A 26,478-nucleotide genomic window follows, 5' to 3' on the forward strand; every position below is an offset into this window, starting at 1 on the left:
TCCTCAGGCCTGGGTATTTCCTGTAAATCCAAAGTTGGACCAGCAGCCAATCCTGTGCAGGTCACCTGTGCACTAATCCTGTCCCCCTGAAGGACCCTCCAGAGCCGAGTACTTGTGCCCTGGGGAGTGTGCCTCCCACACACTGCTCTTGCCCCTGCTCACAACAGCCCCTGGAGGTAGATCTGCTGTGCCCCACTTGGGACATGAGGAAACTGAGGCCCCAGAAAAGCTGAGCTGGTGAGGGTCACCCCGCGGGAGGGTGACAGAGCCTTCTCCTGACCTGCCACGGTGGGTGGCCTCGTCCTGAGCAGAAGTAGAGGGGTGGGCCCCTGTGGGGCTGCAGGAGGGCTGGGCTGGGTTCTGAGCACAGAGGTGTCCTGCGTCACACCTCATGGTCCCTGCCTCTCCTGTTATCTCCGTTTCCATAGATTTAGTTTTGGAGAGATGTGACTTGGAGCTGGAGGCCAACGGCCGCGACCACCACACTGCTGACCTGTGCCAGGACAGGCTGGTGTTGCGGCGGGGCCAGGGCTTCTGGCTGACGCTGCACTTCGAGGGCCGTGGCTATGAGGCCAGCGTGGACACCCTTACCTTCAGCGCCGTGACAGGTGAGTTCCTGCAGCCCCTCGACCTTTGTCGCCTCTCCTCTGACAGACTTCCTACCTCTTTGCCCCATTGGAGATGCCCACCTGTCACTAACCCCATCTTACAGATGAGGAAACCGAGGCCCAGAAAGTGGACAGGGAGATGTCACTTCAGGCCATCCGGCCTCACAAACAAGTCTGTTTATGAATCCCTGGATTCCTGGGTGCCTAAAGACCTGTCATCCCAGCGCTAGGGTCATGAAGGTCTGTCTAGATCCTGCCTGTCTTTCCCGCACCAAAACAACTTTCCAATCTCTTATCAACACTTGCTTCCTGGAATCCCTACAACCCTGCCGACTCCCACCCCCCAGGCCTCTGAGATCAGGCCCAAATCAGGTCTGAGTGGAGGACAGAGTCCAGCTGGCTCAAACCCGCTAAGTGGACTGGTTGCCTACCTGCTGTGTGACATTGGGCAAGTCACTTAGCCTCTCTGAGCCCCAGTTTCATCATCTGAATGGCACTCACACTGGAAGGTTGTTGAGTGGGGAGAGTCTGGCATGGGGGCGGGGATGTCCTGTAGATCTTGGTGGCTGTTGCTTGTCTCACTCCACAGTCTCCAGGGATGGATGAAGGGACATTGAGCCCCAGCCAGCCTCTCCCCAGGTGCCTCTACCCGATCTGCTTTTGTTGACTGTTCCTAGGAAAGTGGTCTCGAAAGCCAAATCAGTTGGTCTGGCTTCTGAGGGGGAACCACACCCTTGGGGTTAACAAAAGGCCACTTGTTGGGACTCTGGTCCTCAGGCGTGAGAGGCCGCTCTTTCTGAGGTCTTTGAGGGCAGAGAGAGCAGCAGGCAGGAGCTGGCCCGCCTGGCTAGGGCCCCACTCACCTGGAGGCCGTTTGATAAGGCTTATCTCGGAGACTGCAGGCTGGCCAGGATATCCCTGTCCCTCTCCTCTGCCCCTCCCCTCTTGGCACCCCACACACCAGCATCCTCAGGGCCCTTCTAACAGAGCTGAGAGGCCCGGCAGGTCTTTGATCTTCTAGCCTCAGTTTCCCCTTCTGTAAAGTGGAAGGTTGGGGTCCATGGCTGGTGAAGCCTGGGTGTGTCCCCTGAGAGGTTCTGCTCAGGTTGGTGCAAAACCGCATTTTTATCTGGGCAGCCCCAGCAGCATCTCAACCCTCGCACCCTGGAATCAGAAAGGGTCCCCATTATGCTGATGAGGAATCTGGGATCTGAAAGACCCAGTCCCTCACCCAGGTAGGTCACTCAGGGAGTCGGGGACACAGCAGGCTTCCAACCCTCACCTGCGGTGAGTGAAGGTTCTTTGTCATTGACCCATAGCGGCATGTCACCTGCCCACACAGGCGCCTGCTGGGCCTCGGCATGTTCCCCTGTGAAATGGGTGGGTGGGTGGTCACCAGGTGGGTGGCCTGTGATGGGCCACCTTCTTTCGCCTTCTGTCTCCGGCAGCTTCTCGGTAGGTAATTGGGGCCCCACGCTCCGTGCTGGGAGGGGCGCGACCTTCCCACCCTGCCGCTAATCTCTGCTTTCCAGTCTCGTTGACTTATCTCCAGCCCTCACCAGCACATCCTGGTCACCTCCACGGCCCCTGGTGGGCAGCCATGGCTTCCCTGTCCAGGGTCCAAGGGACCAAGACCCTCCCAGGGGCTGGGGAAGCCTGAGGGACAATACCAGGAAGCTGGGCCCCCACCCCCAGGCCTGGCTTGGGTCAGCGCCCAGCCTGGGACCTGGCTGGGGACGCTGCTCCTCTGTTGGAACATTTTAGTTTGTGCTCAGCCTGTCCCACCCCTTCAGGGAAACTGAGACCCAGGGAGGGGAAAGACTGGCCAAGGACACTCGGCGAAGGCCGTCGCCCTTAGCAGTGGCTGTGAATTTTCCCCAGGCTGTGGGAGACCTGACCGGCCCCATCCCAGGGCACAGGCCACCCTGGACAAACAGTCCCCTGCCGCGGGGGAGGGGTGCAAAGTCCTGCTCCCTCGCAGGGCGGGCGGTGTGGGGGGGGCTCTCTGAGGAGCAGGAGCCTCTGCCCTGCAAGCTCACCATTGTCCCCACCTGCCACCTTGGCCTGGGAAGGGGGCCAGGAGCCCTTGGGTCCTGAGGGTCATTCAGGCCTGGGGCAGTCACCGTGGTGGCCCTGGCCCCACTAAGAGTATCTTGGAGAAGAACAGAGAAGCAGCAGGGCCAGGGGCCAGGCTCTCTCCATGCCCTGCTTCAGGGCCTCTGGGAAGCAAGGTGTGTGTGTGTGTGCGTGTGTGTGTGTGTGTGCACGCACAGGCTGCCCCAAGATAGAGAGACGTGTGTTTCTCCTCTGCCCCAGCCAGAGGGTGGTATGTCAACAGAGACAGTGGCTGTGGCCTGTTTCCACAGTGACCAGATAATTGATCATGTAAACAGGGACTTTACTGAGAATGAAAGGGACACTATTCACTCTGTGCTGGGGCCCAGGCATCCACTCGGTCTGTCACCGTCTTCCCAGCTCAACCCTCTCGGTCTCGGCTTCCTCGTCCGGGGAAGTCATACGATGCCTTTTAACGAGACTGAGGAGGCTCCTGTTTTCTCCGTGGTCACTCTGAGCTGGCTCCTGGTCAGGGCTTTCTATGAACTCTCACTGAGCCCTCTGAACGGCTCATGGAGCTCTGGTGACGATGATGTACAACAGAACCAGTGTTTATTGAGCACTTACTGTGTGCTAGGCTTTACAACCGCGTCTGGAAGCCTCCCAGCAACCTTACAAGGAGCTACTCAATTGGCTCCATTGAGACGAGAAAATGTAGCCCAGAGAAGCTAAATCACCCGTCCCAGGTTACAAACAGGATTCAGGGCTGAAACCCGACCTTGCCAGGCCTACGGTGTTAGTCTGCTACAGTGCCTGGGGCCTGGGCCCTGGGGGGCCGGGCAGGTGACTAGACCCAAGGCCGCCTCGTTTCCCCCAGTAGCTCTGGAATTCAGGAAGCACTTAGAGGCTTCCAATCAGCTCCTGGCACTCAGAGGTGTCCCCGAGGCTGTGTCGCCTGTTACTTCATGGTCATATTTGGGCCTGGGTGTGGGTGGATGGGCAAGCAGGGAGGAGGGGGCCAGCACTGGAAGGAGCCCCTTGGTGAGCGGACCCCATACTGTCAGCGCTGCAGGCAGGGAGGTGAGAAATAAAAATAAACCCTCCTGGGCAGCCGCCCAGCCAGGCAGAGAACATTCTCTGTTTCTCCTCTTTGCCGCCCATGGACAGAAAGTGACCAGCCCCTTCCCGCCCGCCCCGTGACTCAGACCTGTCTGCATGGACTGGGCTGTCCCCTCACCTAAGCAGGCAGCCACATTTTGGGGCTTGGGTACAGGGGATTGAACTCAGGGTCACTCAATCAACCACTGAGCCCCATCCCCAGCCCTATTCTGTATTTTATGTAGAGACAGGGTCTCACTGAGCTGCTTAGCGCCTCACTTTTGCTGAGGCTGGCTTTGAACTCACGATCCTCCTGCCTCAGCCTCCCGAGCCGCTGGGATTGCAGGTGCCACTGCACCCAGAAGCAGCCACTTTTGTGACCGACTCCCAGCTCCGCTGGGCCTTTGAGACCCCATTAGGGAGCCTCCCCTTTCGGAAGGAGAAGCAGTGAGAGGGGACAGCTGAGGGTCGGGGACTTGGGTTCATATGCTAACTTGCCCTCGTCCTCTCTGGGCCTCAGTTTCCCCACCTGCACCAGGGGTCTCAGAGGAAGCAGGAAGTGTCAGCGTCAGCATAAAGGGCGGTAGGGAGATGGGGGGTGCTGGGGAGCAGCCCTGGGAGACAGAGGCCCTCAGTAGCCTGCAGCAGGACCAGGTGCCATCCTGCCCCGAGCGCATGCTCCTGTCTCTGAAGGGAAGGCGGGAGGTCACAGGTAAAGGGCTGGGCAGGAATGGAGGACTGTGGGGAGCATCCTGCTACGGATGGGCAAACGGGGCCTGGGCAGGAGATGAGTCTGCCCCAAGTCACCCTGAGACTCTGCCCCAGGCTGTGCTGTGCTTTCCCCCGGGAGGACTCTCTCTGGTCATGGCCCGACTCTGTGCCTGTGGCTTTTCATGTGTCGCCACGAAGCCACCCTGCAAGGTGGGAGTTCTGATTCCCGCCAAGTCTCAGGAGGATGAGCCTCTTGCCAAAGTCCTCTCGACTAAGCCTTGAACCTGGCCTGGGACCCCAGATGTGTGCCAGCCAGATGTGTGTCCGGCCCCTGCCAGCCCTGGCCACCCCTCTTCACCATTGCTGTGTTCTCCCTCCACAGGTCCCAACCCCAGCGAGGAGGCGGGGACCAAGGCCCGCTTCCAGCTGGCTGACACCCTGGAGGAGGGGACCTGGACGGCTTTTGTGGCGGACCAGCGGGATACCACCCTCTCCCTGCAGGTCAGCACCCCGGCCAATGCGCCCATCGGCCTGTACCGCCTCAGCCTGGAGGCCTCCAGCGGCTACCAGGGCTCCAGCTTCGTGCTGGGCCACTTCACCCTGCTCTTCAATGCCTGGTGCCCAGGTGAGCCACGCTCCATCCACAGGTGGTGGGCCACCCAGGGAGGCCACTGGGGATGGCATGGGCAGGGCAGGAGGAGCATCAGGTGGGTTGGGAGCCCCACTGTGCCCGCTCAGAGCTGCAGCCTCAGGACATGATTTCTCTACAATCAGGGGACAGGCTCTTGGAGGCAAAATGACCGGCCTGAGGCCACCCAGCTACCCAAGGATTTCATCCCATGTCTGAGACCCGTGTGTCCCAGCACACTGTGACCCAGGCGTCTCGGTGTTTTCTGTGGCTATCACAGAACACCACGGACAGGGTGATTTATAAACCCCAGCAGTTAATTTGGCTGGTGGTTCTGGAGACTGGGAAGTCCAGGAAGGAGGGGCCGCATCTGGTGAGAGCTTCCTCGCTACATGGCGGAGAACGGCGGTGTCTTGGGTTGTAGAAGCCCCATGTCAGGAATGGGGTGCCTGCCTGGTGCCCAGTGCCGGGCACCGCCATGTCCTTGTTCTGCCCCACCAGGACCTGCTGTGGACTCCCCCAGGCTGGTCCGGGGAGGCTCGGTGGAGGGCCGAGAGGCCAGGGAGGTGACTGAGGCAGCCTCCCCTCTTCGCTGCCCCTTTCTCCTTTCCAACTGCTCCCCTTGAGGGTCCCCAGGGGACACGCCAGCTTCCTCCCTTTCTCAGATAGGAAGCTGAGGCTCAGAGAGGTCAAGTGGTTTCTAGAAGCTCCTTCAGGAAGTGAGTGGACAATGAGGGGCAGAGAGAAAGTTGAGGGCTGTGCGGGAGGTCGGGGGTCCAGGTCCTGGAGCAGAGCCCGCCTGCCCTCCCGGGTGGCGCTTTCCCCACCTGGCGAGCCAGGGATCCCACCTGCTTCCTTCCTGCTCTGACCTAGCGAGCCAGGAGGAGGCTGGAGGGACACCAGGAGCCAAGGTCCCCGCCCAGCCTGGCAGCCGTCTTCTCCCTGGATCACTGCTCTATTTTTTTCTTCTCTATTTTGGGGCATTTTGTGACATACGTGATCAGGTCCTTTCCATTTTCTCCTTTGCATATTCTGGCTCTGATTTCTATAGGTGACAGTAAGACACAGAGCATAAAAACACAAGCTTCAGGCACAACCGGGAGACGCCACCCCAGTTCCTAGAAGACACCGCTGTCCTCCGTCCAGGGGCCCGTCTCCTGGCTCACCCATGGGCAGGGCTGTTTTGTGGATCTGGGTCCCTCAAACATAAAAGGGGCCCCACAGTGTCCACCCACAGCTTGGTTTCCTCCTCCGTGTCATCTGAGGATCCGTCCACACTGGTCGGTACCCATCTCTTCATTTCTTCTAAAAGCCTTGTACCGTGCCCATGTCCAGCACTCCACTGATGGCCGTGAGGTCAGCTCCCGTGGCCCATGGGGTGTCACCATGAGCCCCCTGCCTTGGGCACATGGAACCATTTCTTGAGACAGAAGCGGCCTCCCTGGGACCCACCGCAGCTTGGTTTAAATTTTAGTCAGTCTGCAGAGGGTGACAGCTGTTGGTGGCCCTGCTCCTGAAGCAGGGACAGGCCTGTGTCCCCACCCACACCCGCTGCAGGGCCTTAGGGTTCAAGGAAGGGCGAGCACGGCTCTGGGGAAGTCCCCTTCCTCCGGCTCTGTCTGGGCCTGCCCTGCTGGTTGGAGTGGCCACTTGCCAGGCAGCACAGTGACTAAAGTGACCCACATCCAGGGCAGGAGGAGTCTTGGGGAGCAGGAAGCTGGGCTGGGCTGCTGGGGAGGACACTGCTCTGGTGGGAAAGGGCCAGATCTGCTTGTGAGATGGGACCCCGGGCTCAGGGTGAACGGGATCCAAGGCAGTCACAGGCAAGGCCCCGCGTCCCCGGCGTCTTCACCTTGACCCAAGACCTGGGCGGGGACCTTGCAGTCCAGCTCCCACTCAACCCACCGACACTCTCTGAGTCCTGCTTTCTCTTTCATTCTTGGCGCCACTGACTCAGCTCCTCCAAGGCTGGCTTTCCTCGCAGTGTCCAGAGCCACAGAGCAGACAGGAGAGGGGCTGCTGGCCTGACCGCCATGCTGGCCGGGGAACCCGGGGTGGCCTCCCCAACAGGCGCAGGGCCCCATCCCTGGGCCCACCGTACCTTTAGTGGTTGCCTTGGAAACCAGAAGGAAAAAAATGGGCATTTAAGTGGAGCAATAGGTTTTCGTATGTAATATTAAGGTGTCCATCCTTAGGCCAGTGCCGTCATCACAACTTTTTTAGTTGTCATTGGGCCTTTATTTGTTTATTTATTTACGCGGTGCTGAGGATCAGGCCCAGCGCCTCACACGTGCTAGGTGAGTGCTCTGCCCCTGAGCCCCAGCCCCGGCCCTGACATTATTATTTTTTTTTTTTAAATATGTGCAGGATGGAAGCCCAGGGCCCACCAAGTGCCCAGGGCCCACCGAAGTCATTGCGTGGCTCTGGGTGTCTCCTTCCCAGCCCATCTTCTCCATCTGGGACGTGGTCGTCTCAAGCCGGCAGACCTGGGGTCCTGCCATGGGCCTGAGCTTCCTCGGCCCCTTCCTCCCCTCGCTGGCCACCGGGACCCAGGGCCTGCATTTCTCGGTGGCCGCAGCCTGGCTCTGTCTGGTCTCTGCTTAGATTGCCACCCCCCAGGCTCCAAGCACAGAACCGTGGTCACTTCCCAAGGCGGAATTCAGATGCCCCCTCCTGCAGCGAGCCCTTCCCCCCCCCCAGCTGGACAGGGTCCACTGCCCGGGGCCATGATGACCCTCGTGATGACCCTCCTTGGCCTCCCGCTGCACCACACTCACTGGGACCTGCTCCTTCCTCATGCTGGCTCAGGGCTCCAGCACCTTTCAGACCTGCAGCCACACTTTCCTCTCAAGCTGACAGAGGGGGCAGAGAAGGCAAAGTGACCTGCCCCGGGCCACATGGCAAGAGATGGTCGGGATCAGGACTTCCTGGCTCCTGGTCAGTGCTCCTTGGTGTCTGGTTTTAAGCATCACTCTTTCCAGCTACGAAATATCCTTGAGCCTCAGTTTTGCCATCTTTGAAAAGGGACTTCTGAGGGTCCCTTCTTCCTAGGGCTCTTCAGGAGAATATATGAATTAATCCACGTCGTAGATTTATCGCGGGCCCTGGCGCGTGCCCTTGGGTGAATGGCAGGCTTTATTGTTACTTACCGATATCACTTTATCTCATGGTCATGGGGCTGTTGATTGATGGTTGGTTTTCTATTTAAAAGTTAGAAGGACCTCTGAGATGCTGGCTTGGCCTGGCTGCCAGGCTTGCAGGGACCCTGGCCTCGCCAGACCCAGAGCTGAGGTTCCCCCCTTCCTGCCCACAGCCGATGCTGTTTACCTGGACTCGGAGGAGGAGCGGCAGGAGTATGTGCTCACCCAGCAGGGCCTCATCTACCAGGGCTCGGCCAAGTTCATCAAGAGCGTGCCTTGGAACTTTGGGCAGGTAGGGCTTCACCCCGCCCCTCATGACCACTCAGACCTCTTGCCTCTGAGGCAGCCAGGGACGCAAAGGTGTGAGCGGGTTGCAGAGTGGCCCACCCCCTCCTCTCAAGGATGTAAGGGTCCTTGGCTAGAGGCTCAGAGAGGGCCAGAGCTGGCCTGAGGTCACACAGCCAAGGAATAGCCCTGGGGAAAGAATTAAGAGAGCCTCTAGGAGCCATGGAGCTGGTTGGAATTCCCAGAGAGGAGGGCACAGGGAGAGATGAGAGGCAGCCCTTGGAGGTGCTCTCCGTGGGCTGGGCCTGTGTGGAACAAGCCTTTGAACTGTTCTCAGGGTCAGTGGGTCTCCAACTTGAGTGGACATTAGAGCACCTGGGGGGACGCGTTAAGCACAGAGTGGGAGCCCATCCTCCGTTCTGGCTCAGCAGGCTGGGGGGGACTGCCAATCCAGATGGCCATGCTGCTGTCCAGCGGCCACAGTGGGGTCTCTGGCCGACCACTGTATCAACCAGCTAGAGAGGTGGGTCAGCCAGGGCAGGTCCAGCAGGCAGGCTGGGCTCAGCTACGAGGCTCTTCTCTGTGCCCAGCCTGGGCTGGCTCTTATTTCCCGTGTCACCGACGGCCCATGAAACCTCTGAGACTCTGCAGAGGAAGCTCATGAAGCCAGGAGCAGGGCGCCCCCAACCCCGCGACCTCCTGCTGTCTGAGGGGTCACCCTGATGCTTCTCCCAGCAGCCTCTGGGTCAGGGCCTGTGTCCAGTCCTGCCCTGGGGCCATGGGAAGTCCTCCGTGACCCCGGCTCAGTCCGACTGCCATTTCCTCATCTGAATATTAGGACTCACCTTCGCCAACACATCTGCCCGGGGAGCTCGCGGCCTGCGGGGGGTGGGGAGGAGCAGTGGTGTCTCCGCGGTCATAAACCATGTCAGAAATGAGTCGGCTCCCGTTTCCCAGGGCTTTTAATTCTCTCCTGAGAAACAGAACAAAGCCGTTCCTCCCTTTTAATTTCCTGATGTCCTGCTCTGTATCGAGCCGCGCTGGGCTGAGAAACGGTCTCTGCAGAGCTTCAGGAAGAGGTCATGGTCCAGGACGAAAAGACCCTGGGTGGGGGGCAACTGCCCGTGGGGATCAGGGGGGACTCTCTGAACAGGGGACTCCTGAGCTGGGCTCTCAAGAACAAGCCGGAGTTTGCCATGTGAGAAGTGGAGGCAGAGGAGGCTCAGAGAGGGGGTTTATGGGGGCTCACAGTTTGTGAGGTTCAGTCCGTAGATGGCGGAGTCCCGGCTCTGGGCCCGGGGTGAGGCCGCTCATCATGGGGAAGGGCCAGTGGAGGAAGCACTCAGCTCCTGGTGGGGTCAGGGAGATGGGCGAGGGGGATCCCCAGTGACCCTCCCCCAGCCACCCCCACCTGCCTACAGTGGTCACCCCGTCATTCAAACTGGGGTGGGCTGATTAGGTTCCAGCATCCACAGTCCAATCACTTGACCTCTGAACACTCCTGAATTAACACAGGTGCTTCTGGGGGACACCTTGTCCAAACCATCACAGAGTCGTTCTGCAGCATGGAGGGTGGCCTGTGACAAGGCCTGACCCAGCACAGGAACACAGTACAGGAGCTGGGGGCCAGCAGGAGAGACCCTGATGTGTCAGATGGGTGGTCCATGGAAGATGACAAGGAGGGGGTCCCACTTCTGATCTATATAACAGTTGACTTGCAAGGAGGAGAAAGTGTGAGCCATGCAAAGACTAGCAGGGAGAGCATTTCAGAAAAATGAAAAAGCAAGTGCAACGGCCCTGAGGCAGTGAGTGTGGGGCAGAGTGAGGTGGGTGGGAGTGACAAGACATGAGGTCAGACAGCCGGAGAGTGCAGATCATGAAAGGCCTTTCGGATTGTGGGGAGAAGTCTCTCCACACTCTGGGTACGGCTGAAATGTAATCTACTTCCGTTCCAATCAGCAGTGTGTGGAGGAGGCGGCTTCTGGGCTCCTCATTCTCCTCTCGTTTCCCCTGACACAGTTTGAAGACGGGATCCTGGACATCTGCCTGATGCTCTTGGATATCAACCCCAAGTTCCTGCAGGACGCCAACCAGGACTGCGCAGGCCGCAGCAGCCCAGTGTATGTGGGCCGTGTGGTGAGCCGTATGGTGAGTGGCAGGTCCCTAACCCCCGTGATGTCCCAGGCCAGGCTGTGTGCTGGGGGGCTCAGGACATGGAACATCTCCCCAAGAAAGACAAGATTTAGACAAGTGCAACGGCCCTGAGGCAGTGAGTGTGGGGCAGAGTGAGGTGGGTGGGAGTGACAAGACATGAGGTCAGACAGCCGGAGAGTGCAGATCATGAAAGGCTATACCACCAGGTCCCCCAAAGCAACTCATTCATTGAGCAGATATTTATGAAGGGCCACCTATGTCCTGGGCTCTGGGGATACAGCAGCTGGGTATAAAACACGTCCAGTCCCCGGCTTCAGAGAGCTTACGTTCCGGTGGCCGAGGTGAGAGGAGCCAGACAGTCACCAAATGTCACAGGACTGAGTGCACAGGCATACGTGACTATGGCCTCCTTGAAGGGGCCTGGGGTATGGTCTGACCACAGGACCTAGCCTCGGAGGCGGCTCCCCCTGAGCTGCTGTCATAGCTAGGAGGAGGAGGGGCTACAGAAAGGAGCCCAGTGAGCAAACAGGAGCTGGGTGCTGCCGAGGTGGGCAGGGGTCAGGCCCCGTGGCCTGCTGGGCCGTGGGCAGGAGGCTGGATTTTATTCTGCAGGGAATGGGACTTGAGGGGGGATGACAAAATCTTGGTGGGGTCCAGAGTAGCTTGGGTAAAGCTCAGATGACCCGCATGTTGGAGCACACCTGGCTCCTGGAAGGAAGCCATTCTCCAGGCTGCCCTCAGGGCCGGGCCCCCACAGGCCTCCTCCTCCCCGCTCCTGTCTCCCAACTTGGTCTCCAGCCCCCGCCGCCTCCCTCAGGCCACAGGCTCTGTCCCCCACGATGCCTCCCTGGTTGCAGGTGAACTGCAACGATGACCAGGGCGTGCTTCTGGGACGCTGGGACAACAACTACGGGGACGGCGTCAGCCCCATGTTCTGGATCGGCAGCGTGGACATCCTGCGGCGCTGGAAGGACCACGGCTGTCAGAACGTCAAGTACGGCCAGTGCTGGGTCTTCGCCGCCGTGGCCTGCACAGGTGAGCGCTCACGAGGCCCACCTCCGCCTCCGCCAGCCCGGGAGGGAGCACAGGGCGGCACTCAGGAGACCCGTCCAGCCCCGCAGCGAGGCAGAGTGACCTGCGGCCTGTGGCCACTCTTCCCTGGTCCTCTCCCCAAAAATACCTCTAGGTGGTTTTTAGGCTCAAGGGACGTTTTTGGGGAGCAGCGTGGGCTCAGGGCTGAGAACCTGAGTTCTGGAGCCGGGCACACCCGAGCTCAAGGCCTGGGGCAAAGACTTCTCGCTGACCTGTTTCCTCGTATGTAGAATGGGGACAACGCCGCCCGCCTTGGGGTGGGTGTGACGTACAGCTGCTCAGCACAGAACCGAGCCCAGGGTGGCTGCCAGTGTACATTAGCTATCCATACCTCCATGGTGACAGTCAGGTCTCGGTTGAGAAAGAGAAAGCAGGTTCTGAGATCTCGAGGGGAAGGTCAAGCAACTTGAAACCAGAAAAGTAAAATGGGTTTTTAGAAACTTTGAAGATTTAGGCCCAGGAAATGTTGATGGTGTCCCAAGGTTGGTAACGGTGCTTCAGAGAAGAGGCTTGATAGCATCACATACAGCTAAGAGCTCAGCCTCTGGAGTCAAGGGCTGTGTCCGCAGCCTGCTTCATGGAGCTGTGTGTCCTTGGGGAAATCACTAACTCCTCTGAGCCTCAGTTCCATGGTACATAACATGGGCATAATACTAGTACGTTCGTCCTGGGATACCTGGGGGGTTAAACGAGTCAGCCTGTGTGAAGTCAGCCTGTGCGAGGCGCTTGAAGGGTCTCAGGCACATAACGACAGAATCGAACAGGCTGATCTGCAGCCCCCAGATGTTCTGTCTCCAAGACCAGAGCTCCAGCCAGATGAGGGTCACCAGAACGTCCTCCACACCCCAGGCTGGGTGGGGTGGCCTGGCCCGGGCTCTCCCCAGGCCATCAATCCCGTCCTCCCTGCCCCCCAGCCTCCCCCGACCTCCCTGCCTCCTCCCTCATGACCTCTGACTTCCCTTTTCTTGTGGAAACTCCCTGGCCCAGACCCTGCCTTCTGGGGGACTAGAGCCCATCTTCGCAGAGCAGCCCGTGGATTCTCCCAGAGAAACCCCGCAGGGGTGGCCTGTGTCCCCAGGCTCTCCTGCACATGCCATAGTCACCTAAAGTGCTGGCGGCAGGTCACCCCCCCAACTGTCCTCTCTGCAAGGCCAAGGAAGGCTCTGTCCAGCCCACCCACGGGCTTTGGAGCTGGCCTGCGGCGCTGGATGGACTCGAGAACGGGTGTCTCTGAGCCTCGGTTTCTCCCCTGGAGAAGGGAGCCGGGGCGAGGGGCCTAAGGCCTTGGGAGCTCTTGGGCCTGGGCAGATGTCACTTAGCACAGTTCAGGTGAGACCTGGGCCTGGGTTTCCAGGGACTCTGGGGTCCTGCATCCTCAGGTGGCTCCCGGGCCTCATCTCCATGCCCACGAGCCAGATGACACTGACCAGACCTGCATTTGCCTTGAGAGGCATGTGACACGTCGCTGTTCCCAAGTGCCTCCTTGGTCCTGCCCCGGGCACTGGGCAGACCAGGCTGCCCACACTGTGGCCTTTCTCTGAATCACCACGACATCCAGACAAGCTGCTATTCTTAGCTCTTCTTACCCAGGAGGAAACAGAGGCTCAGAGAGGGGAAGTGACTTTCCCAAGGTCACACAGCTGATGTTGGCATAGTCAGGCTCTGGCCAGGTGTGCCTAGTTCTGGGGCAGCGCCTTCCAATGTGGCCCGGCGGCCTCTTGGGACGTGATCCCAGCGTCAGGAGTGGTGCCAGCTCTTGGCAGCAGAGACAGGCCTCCCAGCCTCTGTACTCAGACCCACTGCATGTGGGGCAAGGTTCAGGGTTGGGACACCAGCCGTGACCGAGGGCAGCGGCAGGCCTGGCCCCTGTCCAGAGCGCAGGGGCGCGGGAACCAGGCGAGAGGTCCAGCGTCACAGCTGCGCTTTCCTCTCGGCGCGCCCACGAGTCTCAGGGCCGGAATCCAGGGCCATCCGGGAAGCCCTCGGCCTGGAGGATGGGCACAGGGACGAAGGTCACATCCCCCTCCCCCCGCCCCCCTGCTCAACTTCAATCAAAACTCGAGGTCCCACACAGGTCCCCAGGAGAGGCCAGCTGGGTTTCTGTTTCGCTTCCCCATTGAGGACGGTACTTTCTCTGTCCTTCCCTGGGTCACTTTTACTCAAGAAGCTCCGGAAACGGGGGCACAAAGGCATCCCCCGAGCCTTCACCCCAGGAGCGCCCAGCGCCCCCTTTGGGCAGGACCTGCCCGGGGCCTTCCTCCCTCCCCTGCGCTGGGCCTGTGGATGCCAGTCACCGCCCTGCTCCTCCTTTCCACCTGCCATCGCCACATTGCCCTCGCCCCAGAAAGCAGGGCTCTGGCCTGGACGCGGGGCCTCCCCGAGGACCTTAGCCTGCACCGTGTCGCTGTTTAGAGGGTCGCTCACAATTACGGTCTGGGGAAATGAGGGTGGACCCCATCGTGCTGTGAATGCAGATCTGGAAGGGGCCCCCAGGCTTGGCAGGGTGGCCTTCCAGGGGGCATAGCGTGTGCCAGTGCCCCAAGGCAGCGGGAGCAGGAGGGGCTGGAGGTCAGAGTGGCTGGACCAAAGCCACGGGGGAGCCGGGTCTTGCGGAGCCAAGGGTCAGAGGCAGAAGTCTGGCCTTGACCTCCAGGGCCCTTGGGGCCATTGAAGACCTGTCAGAGGAGGGTCAATGGCGTATTTGCAGTTGGAGTGCTGAGAGGTCACAGGGGACGTGGGCGGCCAGTGAGCCAGCGTCATCATCCAGGCAGAGGGCTGGAGTGTCCCCTCCCCACCTGGACCATGGTGCCCGCGCCCTGGGGTGGAGATGGGCCAGTGTCCTGGGCCCCGGCTGGCCTGCTGAGTGGCCCCTGTGTCCCCAGTGCTGCGCTGCCTTGGCGTCCCCACCCGTGTGGTGACCAACTACAACTCGGCCCACGACCAGAACAGCAACCTGCTCATCGAGTACTTCCGCAACGAGCTCGGGGAGCTGGAGAGCGACAGGAGCGAGATGATCTGGTGAGGGCCACTGTGCACGGGCCTGGGGACATCTGAATTGGGCCTGAGAGAGGAGCAGTTCTGGGCAGGGGAGGCTGGGGCCTGGGCAGAGGCCTGTGTGGGGGTGACCCCGGCACTGGGAGGGGTGTCGGGAGGAGGATGTGGGAGTTGGGGAGGACGAGGGAGGGGCCTGGGCTTGTCTCCAAGGGCAGTGGGTTGTCCCCGCGCCTCAGGGTGTGAGGCGGCTGCCGAGACCACTGGGGACCAGAGGACAGAGGCGGGAAGGGAGAGAGGGGGTGCCTGGGGCAGGGGGTGTCCGGGCGGGTGGTGAAGAGGCTTGAACCTGGGCGGGCGGAGCCTTTGGGCAGGAAAAGCAGGGAAGGAGGCAGGAAGGGCAGGGAGGGGCGCTGGGGGGCCCAGGGAGGGGCGCTGGGGGCCCAGGGCGAGGCCCCAGCTGAGACCCCCAGGAGGAGCCCAGGGACTGCTGGGACTTGCTGGGTTCAGCTTGGGACAAGGCCTGGGGCCATCCATGGGGGCCGTGCTGAGCGGTTCCCTGCGTCCCTCCCCCCAGGAACTTCCACTGCTGGGTGGAGTCGTGGATGACCAGGCCGGACCTGGAGGCGGGCTACGAGGGGTGGCAGGCCCTGGACCCCACGCCCCAGGAGAAGAGCGAAGGTGGGTGGGCGTGGCCGTCACTTGGTGGGAAGCCGGGCTCGAGTGGGGGATGGGGGAACCGGGGTTCCAACCCGAAGACCACCAAAGACCACCAGCTGGGCCTCCTTACCTTTTCACAGGAGGCTTTTTTATAATCTGAAAAGCAATGCAGAGCGCAAGAAGGTAAAGGACAAAGGCCAAATGGCACCTTCACACTGCCCCCAAACAAGCACCATCGTCCTCCCACGTGGCTTCAGCAAATTCAAATCAGATCCTTGTCTGTGCATGTGTGTGTGTATGTGTGTGTGTGCGTGCACTCATGTGCACATGCATGATTTGGAGAGTGCACCAACACAAGATTTGGCAAAGCTTTATGGGCCCTTTGATATTGTATAATGTGTCTGGTTACAAAGAAAACCTAAGTTATTTCAAGGACTAACGAAACAAAGTTGCGGTCAGATGCCAGACGCTTTTGTTATACAACAAGACCAGTGGGGGGGCAGTCTGTCCTGTAATACAGCCATCGGGATGAGCACGCATGCCCTCTCCTGTGACATGGGACAACTCAAGGCGATTTGGAAACACCTGCGGTTCTTGGGGGTGACAAGTCACAAGTGCTCTGGAGAGGCTACCGGAGTTGTGTTGCCTGCTTGCAGTGGGAGGGTGTGGCGCCAAAGGGGACTGGGTTGAAGATGACCTTTTCTCCATATCCAAGTTCACGGACCCCTGCACTGTGTGGCCAGGACCTTCACGGACCCGGCTTAGGGACTCCAGCCACGTCCATTGCTCAACGTACCAGCCGCATTTCTCCACCTGTGATCTGGATTTTCATTTATCGTTACTCGGTTTCATCACGTGTCAAAACATGTCGGCCCAGCTCCTAGTCCCCAACATTTAAGTTGTGGCCAGGGTGCAGGGGTCATAAACCACTCTGACACAAATATGGGCACTGTCCACGTAGCAGCCACTGCCGGGCAGGCTGGGGGACACTGAGCTTAGCTCTGAGCCTCAGAGGCAGATGGGACGGCTGCCCTCCCTCTGACGTCTTCCCCCGGCTCTGCTCCAGGGTAGCCTTGGGATCTGTTTCTATTTTATTTATCAAATACCTGCACGGCAGTTAGTGTGTGCCCAGGGCCTTCCGTCTGTCACAGGGTAAGTGGCCCAGCCACGCAGCTAATAAGAGCTGAACTAGGATGGGACCCTGAATGTTGGGCTCCAGTGTCCTTTTTCTGAACCCTCCTCTCTCTCTCCCTCCTACCCCCAAACAGGGACATACTGCTGTGGCCCGGTCCCCGTTCGTGCCATCAAGGAGGGTGACCTGAACACCAAGTACGACGCCCCTTTTGTCTTCGCTGAGGTCAATGCCGACGTGGTGAACTGGATCCGGCAGGAGGATGGCTCCTTGCACAAGTCCGTCAACAATTCCTTGGTGGTGGGGCTGAAGATCAGCACCAAGGGCGTGGGCCGCGACGATCGAGAGGACATCACCCACACTTACAAGTACCCCGAGGGTAGGCGCAGCACTGGGGGGGCCTCTATCACAGCCTTGCAGATAAGCGCCTGGTTTACCAGCCCGGCTGCCTTGTGTACGTGTGTGCACTTCAGTGGTCACCTCCGTCAGCGAGCCGCAGGCTACGTTCCATCTCTTAGAGACGAGGATGGTAGGAAGGATTATTCATTTAGGAAAATAATTCAGTGATTCTATATTCCACAAAAGGATTTCCTCTGTTTTTTAAGCCTTATTTTTTGATGGGTTCAACTCTCATTTTTATTTTTTTATTTTGGCGGCCTTGCATGTGCCAAGTGAGCGCTCTACATTCAAGCTTCTCTCCTGACCCCTGGTTTGACCCCTGATGGACCTGAAGGGGTGGCTGCTGTAGAGACCTGGAAATGGATGATGTTGTTTACCATGTTGCTTAGCAACAACACCATCACATCAGGGGCAGAACCTACAACTGTAGAGGGACAATTCCATGCCTTTTTGCTTTAGTGTCATTGTATTAGAGGGGCTTGAAAGTCCAGAGAAGCCACAAAGGAGCACATCCTGGCACTTGGCAGTTTTTTTTTTGTTTTTTTTTTTTCAGTGTTTGACAGACAGCTGGGAAGGTGAGCATGAAGGGGGGTGGGGCGGGTTAAGGAGAGATGGGCCCAAGGAGCCCAAAGGTAAGATGGGTCCGATCCAGCACAGGGCGAGGGATCCTCCTGCTGCTTGTGTTAAGTCCGTAGGGAGCAGAGGACTTGTTAAAATGGCTCTGGGTGTCCCCACCAGCCACCTCAACGCGATAGAGACTTTGTCAGTATTGACTGTGTGTGTGCCATCTCTGCGGGGCTCACAGAGGTGACTTAGAAATTAAAGTCCCCGCCGACTTTCCAGGGCTGCCTGAGGTTGGCTATCAGGTGGCCACGCTTTACCTGGAAACAGAAGAGGACGTTTCCCTTCGCCTTAAACTCCAGAGCCCATGGCTTGATGGAGAGAGACATACGCAGCCCACAGCCGGGGGAGGGACATAAGCCACCCAGGAGAGGTGGGCGGAGCATAAAGAAAGGAGCAGTTGATTCCCTGGTGAGCTGGACAGGGAGAGAGAGAGAAGGGAAGGACTTCAGGGGAAGTGGTCCTTATGCAGACAATCGGAGGTGAGAAAATTTGCATTCTGTTTGTGTGTGGGATGCACCAAGCCCCGTTATAGGACCTCGGTACGACATAAAGATAAATGAAACACAGGTTTGTCCCTCGGTCATCTCAAGGGGATAAAGCACATAAATAACCTGAAGAGGGAGTGGTCAGAGAAACTTCCTGAAGGAGGGGGCATGGGGGCTGGGTTTTAAGGGATGTACAGGAGTTCACTTGTGGAAAATAGGACCGTTTTCTCCTCCTGGCAAAGAGACTCCAGCTGTGATTGGGGCTCCCTTCCCATCCCTACAGGGTCCCCAGAGGAGAGGGAAGCCTTCACGAAGGCCAACCACCTGAACAAACTAGCCGAGAAGGAGGAGGCTAAGGAGACGGAGGTGGCCATGCGGATCCGAGTGAGCCAGAGCATGAACATGGGCACTGACTTTGATGTCTTTGCCTACATCACCAACAACACCCCCGAGAACCGCGAGTGTCGTCTCCTGCTCTGCGCCCGCACCGTCAGCTACAACGGGGTCCTGGGGCCCGAGTGTGGCTCCAAGAGCCTGCCCGATCTGACCCTGGAGCCCTTCTCAGGTGAGGACCTGTGTCGAGTGACCACCGGCTGCCAGTGTGCCCTGCAGGGCCCTGTGGCTCAGCATGCATAACTGACCTCGCAGACACAAACTCCTGCCTGGGTGGGCCCTGTCCTGAGCACTTCCTAGACAGCCACCCGTCCGGTTCTCAGAACAGAGCTGAGGCGGACTTGATCACTGCCCCCCTCATTTTCCAGATGAGGAAACGGAGGCACAGGGAGGTTAAGTAACTTTCCCAAGATCACACAGAGAGGAAGGTTTGAACCCGTCTTTTCAGCAACTGCGCTATTCTGTGTTTGTTTCCTGTCATTTCCCTGTGACCCCTGCCAGCTCTCAGACCCTCTGCTCCCCTCTCCTGGCCACTGCCTTGCCTCTGCCTCCAGCTGCAGGAGCCTCCCGCCGCCTGGCTGAAGGTCTCCATTGCCCCCGGTGTTGTTGGCCTCAGAGAAAGGAGGCCCTCGTGGGTGGGCACTGGAGGCCCTCATGGGTGGGCACTGCCCATGGAACTCTCAGCAAGGGTGCAGATTCCACATCTGTGCTGCCCAGGACGGGTGGCCACCAGCTCCATGTGGCCACTGGGCGCTGGAAATGCAGCGGCTGCTGAGGGTCTTAATTCTATTGGAAGTTAGGTAGCGTCTGTGGCTGGAAGCTGCCCTGTGCGACACGGCAGCCCAAGGGCACTGGACAGCCCATATGGAGTCTCCTGGCTCCGCCCCCAGAGCCCCACCTGCCTGGCAGAGCCCCGCCCGGAGGGCAGTGTTGGGCAGCCGCACGTTGGCCCCCGGCAGAGCCCGAGTTGGTCGCTCATGCATGGGGCCAGACTTCTGCACAGTGGTCCCCTCGGGCCCCAGGACTCTTGCAGTGTCCCTGTGCCTGGGCCCAGAGGTCAGTGTGAGGTAGCTGGAGTTCCATCTTCCACCGTCCTCCCACGGCCTGTCCCACCTTCTCCTGGGGACAGCCCAGCAGGCAGGAGGGGACAGAAGGGTCTTGGAGCTGGGAAAGCCCGGGGAGCTGTGGTGTGAGGCCCTGGCCATGCCCTAAGGGGCAGCGTGACCATGTGGACCATTGTCCCTATCGCTGGGCAAAGGCCTCCGCTCCACGCAGGGTCCCCATCCAGCCTGAGGGACTCATACCCAGATACTGTCAGCAGTGTCCACAGCGGGTACTCTACCTGGGAGCCTGTGTGACATTCAACAGGATGACCAGAGGGTGAGAGCCCGGGCAGGACGCCCTCTGCCTTTACAGCCTCCATCCGCTACCCCCCTTTGTCTGCGACGCCCGCCTCCCCCTCCCCTTGCCACCCTGGACCCCCAGGGCTGGGTGTGGGGTTCAGCCTACCAGTGCCCAAGAGAGCAGGCCTGCGAGTCTCGCCCAGGTCTGTGTGCTGAAGTCCCCCTCGGGGGTCTTCTCTCCTGGGCCCCAGGCTCAGCGAGACGCCTGTCAGGGCCCTCCGCAGGGACCCAGACCTCCACAGCAGAGCCCCCTCCCTGGGCTGTAGGAAGGCGTTCTGTAGGGGAGGGCAGGTGCTCTCGGAGCCCCAGATCATCCCCGCTTGCTAAATGGGGCAAGCAAGAGCAGGCCTCCCTGACGGGCAGCCTCCCTGACGGGCAGCCACGAGGCTGGGGGGCAAGAGGTGAGCGGGAAATATCTGGAAAGTTCACCCTGGTGTCGGCACATGTGGGCCCTCACTCCTCACCGGGCAAAAGTGGGAAGGAGCCAGGGAGCCTGAGAAGCCCCTGGATCTTTGCCGTTGTGCCACTCAGTGGTGTGGGACACTGTCACCTCTACCTCTACCCCCCAGGACTCAGGGGCAGGCTCCTTTCCTACAGGTGCGAGGGGCGCTCGGGACCCCGTGTTCTGTTCCTGCCATCTGGCGCTGGCCGCGGCCCTGGGTCTTTCCCTCCTCCACTCTGGGCTGCAGGGTCCCCTTTTGTGCAAGGGCTGGCTCAGCCGCTTCTTTGTAGGGGCACATCCTCAGGGCCAGATCGTGCTCAGAGCCCGTCTGAGGGAAGGAAGTGCCTCTCCTGGAATGTGGGGCATGGAGTGACCGGCAGGTCACCCTGTGCCCTCTGCCTCCAGATAGCATCAGAGCGCAGCACCATTGTTCTAAGGTTCTCATCATCCTGGGGTGGGGGGGGGGGACAGCGCTCCTGCTGGGGGCTCAGGAGGGTCACAGCCTGCCTGTGGGAGGGCAGGGCAGGGGTCCTGTGTGTTCTTCTCTGGCCGGAAGATGGGGCCCATCCAAGATGCCCTCCTGAGGCTTCTGATGTCAAGGTCAACCGGAGAGAGCCCCCCCCTCTGGGGAGGTGTTTGTTGCTCTTTGAGGATAAGATCTGGGGATTTCCATGTGCTAATGGACAGGAAGCCAGGCCCAGGATACCAAGCCAAATCCAGCTGCCCCCAGCCCTGCCTCCTCGGTCTGTTGCTTTTCTCCCCTCCCCTTCCTGTCCCCACCCTTCTCCCTCACCCTTCCAGGTGGGTCAGGTAGCCAGTGTGGCCTCAGTGACCATCCCCAGGTCACCGTCCAGAACAGGGCGTATCACCCGAGGAATGAGCATTTCCTCCCCCCAGGCAGCCTGTGGCCCAAGGCCAAGGCCAAGGCCAGGGGCTGTGACCAGCAGCTCTCCGCGGTCCAGCCCTGTCCTGGCCTCAGCCTCCTGGAGAAGTCGAGGCCCACCCGAGGCTCCTGGAGGGCAGGGCTTTCTTTCTTTCCTGAGGAGCTGCTCCACCAGGTCTGGGAACAGCCATCCCACCCCCTTTTGTCCTCATTGGCACAGAAGTCTGGGTTGCTTCCGGATCGCGTCATCTGATGAGAGGTTGGAGCACGCCCACCGGAACGGATGTGCAGGGGCGGCGGGTGGCACTTGCCAGAGGGCGCCCGGCCCACAGCCCCCCAGCTGCAGGGGCAGAGTGTGGACCTCCAGCCCACAGGGAGCCCGTGACTATGTTCTCGGGTCCCCATCAACCCCCAGGGCTCAGGGAGAAGCTTCCAGGTGCTGGTTGGCCTTTGGCCTCCCTCAGCCTTGCTCTTCTCCCTCCTTAGAGGGCGAGCAGCCCCGGGCAGGTTAACCCCAGCTGACTTTTGTTTGCTTGTTTTAATTTTTACCAGTGACTTTCTGCTTCTGGTAAATGAGATAGTTTGCTGCAAGTAATGATAAAAAATTTCCCCGAAGGAAAAAAAAAAGTTAGAAAAAAATTGAGAGCAAGTTTGTGTGTGTGGGTGTGGTCGGGGGATGGAGGGGACTGAGGGCTCTGTTGGACAAGCTGGCTGGGCAGGAGGCTTCACAGTGCCCCGTTGACAGGAGAGGCCCCAGCAGCACCAGGGACTTGCCCAGGGTCTCTGAGTGAGGGCAAGCAGGGCTCACGCCCAGCGTTAGGGTCCTTGTCAGATGAGACGGCCTAGATCCGGTTTCGTGACACTTTGGTGGGCCCTGCCAGCTTGTTTCCCATCGCCTTGTCACTGTGTGATTTTGCTGGAGGTGACTGTTGGTCACAGCTCTGTGTAGTAGGTACTGGATGTCCCTGGGAACAGAGAGAGGAGTTCATCTTCCCAGGCTCACACAGCTGAACGAGGTTGGGAGCTGGCTCTCCCGGGCCAGGCCTTTCCTGGGAAAGGCAATCTTCAACTGTAAAATGGGTCTGACCCACTGGCCTCGTGGGGAATGGCACCATGTCCATGGTGGTACCTTCAGGGGTGCAGGTTGTGCTTGGGACTCTCGACCTGGATGGTTGGTTCGGATGCCCATGTGGCACCTCCCAGCTGCGTGGCCCGTGGCGGTTGTTCACCTGCACGAGCCTGTCTCCTCGTCTTCTAGGGAAGGTGAAGTGGGAGGACGTTGTGAAAGTGGCCGCCACCCACCCCCATGCAGCACAGGGTGCCTGTGCTCCCCACCCCCACGAGCACCCTGACGGCCAGGTGCTGACACTGAGGTCCTGGGAGGTGAGGAGACTCTCCCAGGTCACCAGCTGAAGGGTCAGAGGTGGAGCACTCCCCTCCCCTGCTCCTCCCTGGGAACGGGGGAGCCCAGGCGCCCGCCTTCCTGTGTGTGTGACCTCAGGCACATTCCTTCCCCTCTCTGTGGTCAGAGAGATGAGCCAGCCCTCACATGTGCCCCTCCTGCCCCCTCCTGCAGAGAAGAGCATCCCCCTTCCCATCCTGTACGAGCAGTACCGGGACTTCCTGACCGAGTCCAACCTCATCAAGGTGCAGGGCCTCCTCATCGAGCCGGCAGCCAACAGCTACCTGCTGACCCAGAGGGACCTCTACCTGGAGAACCCAGAAATCAAGATCCGGGTGAGGGCAGCCCCCGCCCACGCACACACCTGCCTCTCTGCAACCTCAAGGCCTTGGAGCCTCAGGGGTCCTGGAGTCCCAGCCTCATCCAAGAAAAGCATCACAACGATGAAAGGATTCGGGCTGGTGGCCTCCAGGAATGAATCTCAGAACCCCAGGGTTGCAGGGTCATGGGATTCAGGGACCTTAGAATCATGAATCCTTAAATTGCAAAATTCCTAAGGCTGGGCCTCCAGGCCCTTGAAGATTGTGGTGGGACAGGGAGGTCGCAGGGCACGGACCCTGGAGTCTGAGCAAGGGGGGAGGGTGCCTGGGTGGCCCTGAGATTCCTCAGCCCTCTATGCCGGTTCATTCATCTGCAAGGGGAGGTTAACGCTGCCAGCATGCAGGGTGCTGTAGTTCAAAGCACAGCCACAGGAAGGACCCGGAACCACACACAGCGTGGGAAGGGCTCCGCGTACAAGCTGTGTCGATCACCCCCACCATCATCGTAGCATTTCACCTGGAGGAGCCAGGACCCCTGGGCCCCCAAATGTACAAGCTGAGAAACAGCAGAGGGACGGGCAGCACCATCATGTGCCAGACCTTGCACATCTTAGCTCATCAATGCTCACGAGAGCCCTCAGGCAGGCATTTCTCTTCCATGAAGAAACAAGGCTCAGAGAGGTTTGAAACTTCCCCAGGGTCACACAGTGAAGAAGGGGCAAAGATTCACCTGGCTCCAAAGCCGGTGAACTGTCCACTCCAGACCCTAGAACAAGGGAGAGGCTCTGTGCATGCACCCCTAGAGTCATGTGGGCCCTCGCTGCAGCTCCAGGGAAGAAACCTGGATAGGTGGGTGTCCCCGTGGGTATTTTTCAGATGAGGAAACAGGCACAGAAGTGGAGGGTGAGAGGCGGAGCTGGGCGTGGCTCCGTTCAGCCACCAGTAGACCAAAGTGTAGCAAAGACAGGGGCAGCCCAGCCTGGACCCCACCTGCCATGACTCCTGCCCATCCACCTTCCAGATCCTGGGAGAGCCCAAGCAGAACCGCAAGCTGGTGGCCGAGGTGTCCCTGAGGAACCCGCTCACCGTGCCCCTGTTGGACTGCATCTTCACCGTGGAGGGGGCCGGCCTGACGAAGGAGCAGTTGTCTGTGGAGGTGTAAGTGCCTCGCTGCAGCTTGAGGGCCAGGGGGAGGGAGATGCAGAGGGCAGTGGCTGTCCTGGTGCCACACTCGCCCCCCCACACACACACCCTGCAGCCGGGCTTCCCCACGGTCATCTCCACATCGCGGGCAGCCCATGCAGAGTGCGTGCACACCTGGACAGTGACAACCACTTAGCCCCCACCTTCAGGGACCCACGTGCAAGTGTGGGTGTGTCACATGAGCGTGCACTGCTGGGTTTTTATTTTTAATTTTTTTTTTTACCCCCGGATCATGTAGGTACAGCTCAATGCTTTGTCACTCGGGTGGCCACCTGAGTCTGCCTACAGTGACCCCCAGAGTGTGTCATGGGCTTCTGAGCGCATGCACCACACACAGAGAGGCCCAGGCCCCCCGGAGAGCGGGAGCGGGGCCTCCGGGATTGCTGGCCTTAGCCCTACACTCGTGGAGGCTCTGGGCCGAGTCCTGGCACATGCTCAGTAGTCACATGTCACTCTGACCTGACCCTAGAGACCCTCTCCTCACCCTCGATTCTCTCTCTGCAGCCCAGACCCCGTGGAGCCGGGGGAGGTCGCCAAGGCCAGGGTGAACCTGCTGCCCATCGACATAGGCCTTCACAAGCTGGTGGTGAACTTCCAGTGCGACAGGCTGAAGGCCGTGAAGGGCTACCGGAATGTCATCATTGGTGGCCCCTAGGGCACCCTGCCCAGCCCCCTCAGCCTGCCGAGAGCCCTCACCTGACTAGTCTCTATCCGAAGCTAATGAGCAAGCTTTGCCCCTTAGGGCAGGGGTGGGCTGCCTGTGGGGCTCTGAGCCTGGCTCCCCACCCACCCATTCCCCCTTAGCCGTGAGGAATGTTCTGTGCCAACACAGTGGGAATCCCGACCTTGGCCGACTGGAGCTGCAGTGAGAGGGGGGCTCACACCTCCCCACCCAGGTGCCTTGGGGAAAGTCACTGACCACCCATACTGTTTGATCGACTCCCAAGTTTCTCAGCGCAGACAATAAAGGGTGGCTGTGCCTGTTTGGCTAGACCCAGGAACTCAGCCCCCTGGAATGTGTCCTGCACCTCATCCCCCAGCTGCTCCCAGGCACCTGGGGCTCCTGGGAGAGGCGGAGCCAGGTGGGGTGCAGATAGGCCGGGCCCATATCCCAGCAGTGTCCTGGCCAACAGCGTCCCCATGCATATCCCCATTGGGAGGCACATGCTGTGTGCGGTGCCTCCTGTGCTCCCTGAAGCTCACAAGGCCACCACCGACTTAGTCACCACGGGCAGCTGCAGAGCAGAACTGCCTTCTGGATGAGGAGACTGAGGGTCCAAGAGAGACCTCAGTCCCAGCCGGCTGGTGGTCAAGTGTGAGGCCGGAGAGGCGGGGCTGGACCAAAGTCTGGCCTGTGACTTGGAGCCCAGGGCTCCGTGGTGCCACCAGCCCTGACCCAAGAATGCCAGCAGGGCCACGTGGGAATTGATGGAAGGGGCCCAGCTGGGGCAAGGAGCAGGGGAGGGCTCAGAGGGGTTGGGGAGTCGGGATCAGAACTTGTCTCAAGCTCAGGTCTGGCCAGACTCCGCCCTCCCCTCTCTGGGCCTCAGTTTCCTCACTACTAGGAGCTAAACAGCTCATCTCCGAGGGCGCTTAGCCCTGTGCTTCTGATGCCTCTTAGGGTCCCGCCTTGCAGATGGCCACCCCTGCTCCACAAAGCTTAGGCCCCAGGCCCAGGACGTCTCTATGACCATCCTACCCCAAGCCCTCCTTCCCCTGCCCAGGTACCCCACTTCAGGTCCCAGTTCTAGGGGAGGACAATCCTGGCTGCCCCTGCCCTTCCCGTGAACTTGGCCGCCTAGACTTCCCAGGAGCCTTCACTGCCCATGCTGGTCACTAACCAACTGAGTCAGTGCCTTAGCCCCCCTTGGCAGGGCCAGCACCCCTGGACACAGCCCTGGCCCCCCAGGAAGCCTGGGGAGCTCGTGAGTCTGTCATCTCAGGGTTTACCCCGGCGGCTTCTCTATGACTAGGCTTCCTTCGGGCTGGAAGGGTCTCTACCGGGGATGAGGTCACAGCCTCTAGGGCTCCCAAAATCCCACAGAAGGACTTGGGGAACCTCACACTGATGTATTTAAAACTTTCTGCTTTGCAAAGGGAAGAATCACCAAATGAGCCGACATGTGTGTCCTACATGAATAGAGCTCCACTTCTGGATGGTTCTATAAAAGCTCTGGGGTCCTAAGCAGGCAGCGGCTGTGCTTTCCCACCACGAGGCGCGAGCACCGAATTAAAAGAGTTTATTTTTCACATTCAAACAAAGTCTGGTCTCATGTTTCATGAACTTTTGAGGGTGATGTTGGGCGAGCTCCCCCCACCAGCACCGACTGCCCCCTGCAGAGGGGACTCTCCCAAGCCTCGTCCCTGCCC

The 26,478-nt window shown here is 59.7% G+C and overlaps 1 protein-coding gene across 1 annotated transcript; it reads left to right on the top strand.

Moving 5' to 3' along the window:
- The first annotated feature begins 376 nt into the window (after positions 1-376).
- On the top strand, positions 377-26,370 carry Tgm2 (transglutaminase 2). Its single transcript, XM_015480766.2, has 12 exons — positions 377-608; positions 4,855-5,097; positions 8,414-8,532; positions 10,545-10,673; positions 11,537-11,714; positions 14,654-14,789; positions 15,340-15,443; positions 16,691-16,933; positions 18,346-18,627; positions 22,760-22,920; positions 23,927-24,063; positions 24,613-26,370. The coding sequence occupies exons 1-12, from the start codon at positions 392-394 to the stop codon at positions 24,761-24,763; spliced, it is 2,100 nt and encodes a 699-aa protein (XP_015336252.1). The 5' UTR covers positions 377-391; the 3' UTR covers positions 24,764-26,370.
- The last annotated feature ends 108 nt before the right edge of the window (positions 26,371-26,478 follow it).

The sequence above is a fragment of the Marmota marmota genome, unplaced genomic scaffold, assembly GCF_001458135.2.
Source record: "Marmota marmota marmota unplaced genomic scaffold, marMar, whole genome shotgun sequence".
Classification (NCBI taxonomy): domain Eukaryota; kingdom Metazoa; phylum Chordata; class Mammalia; order Rodentia; family Sciuridae; genus Marmota; species Marmota marmota.

Excerpts from the sequence above, each read along its gene's own strand:
- Tgm2 (XM_015480766.2), top strand. The coding sequence starts at position 392 with ATGGTCCCTGCCTCTCCTGTTATCTCCGTTTCCATAGATTTAGTTTTG. Across the intron at positions 11,715-14,653 it reads CGCCGCCGTGGCCTGCACAG|TGCTGCGCTGCCTTGGCGTC; the intron begins GTGAGCGCTCAC and ends CTGTGTCCCCAG. Across the intron at positions 16,934-18,345 it reads CACTTACAAGTACCCCGAGG|GGTCCCCAGAGGAGAGGGAA; the intron begins GTAGGCGCAGCA and ends CCATCCCTACAG.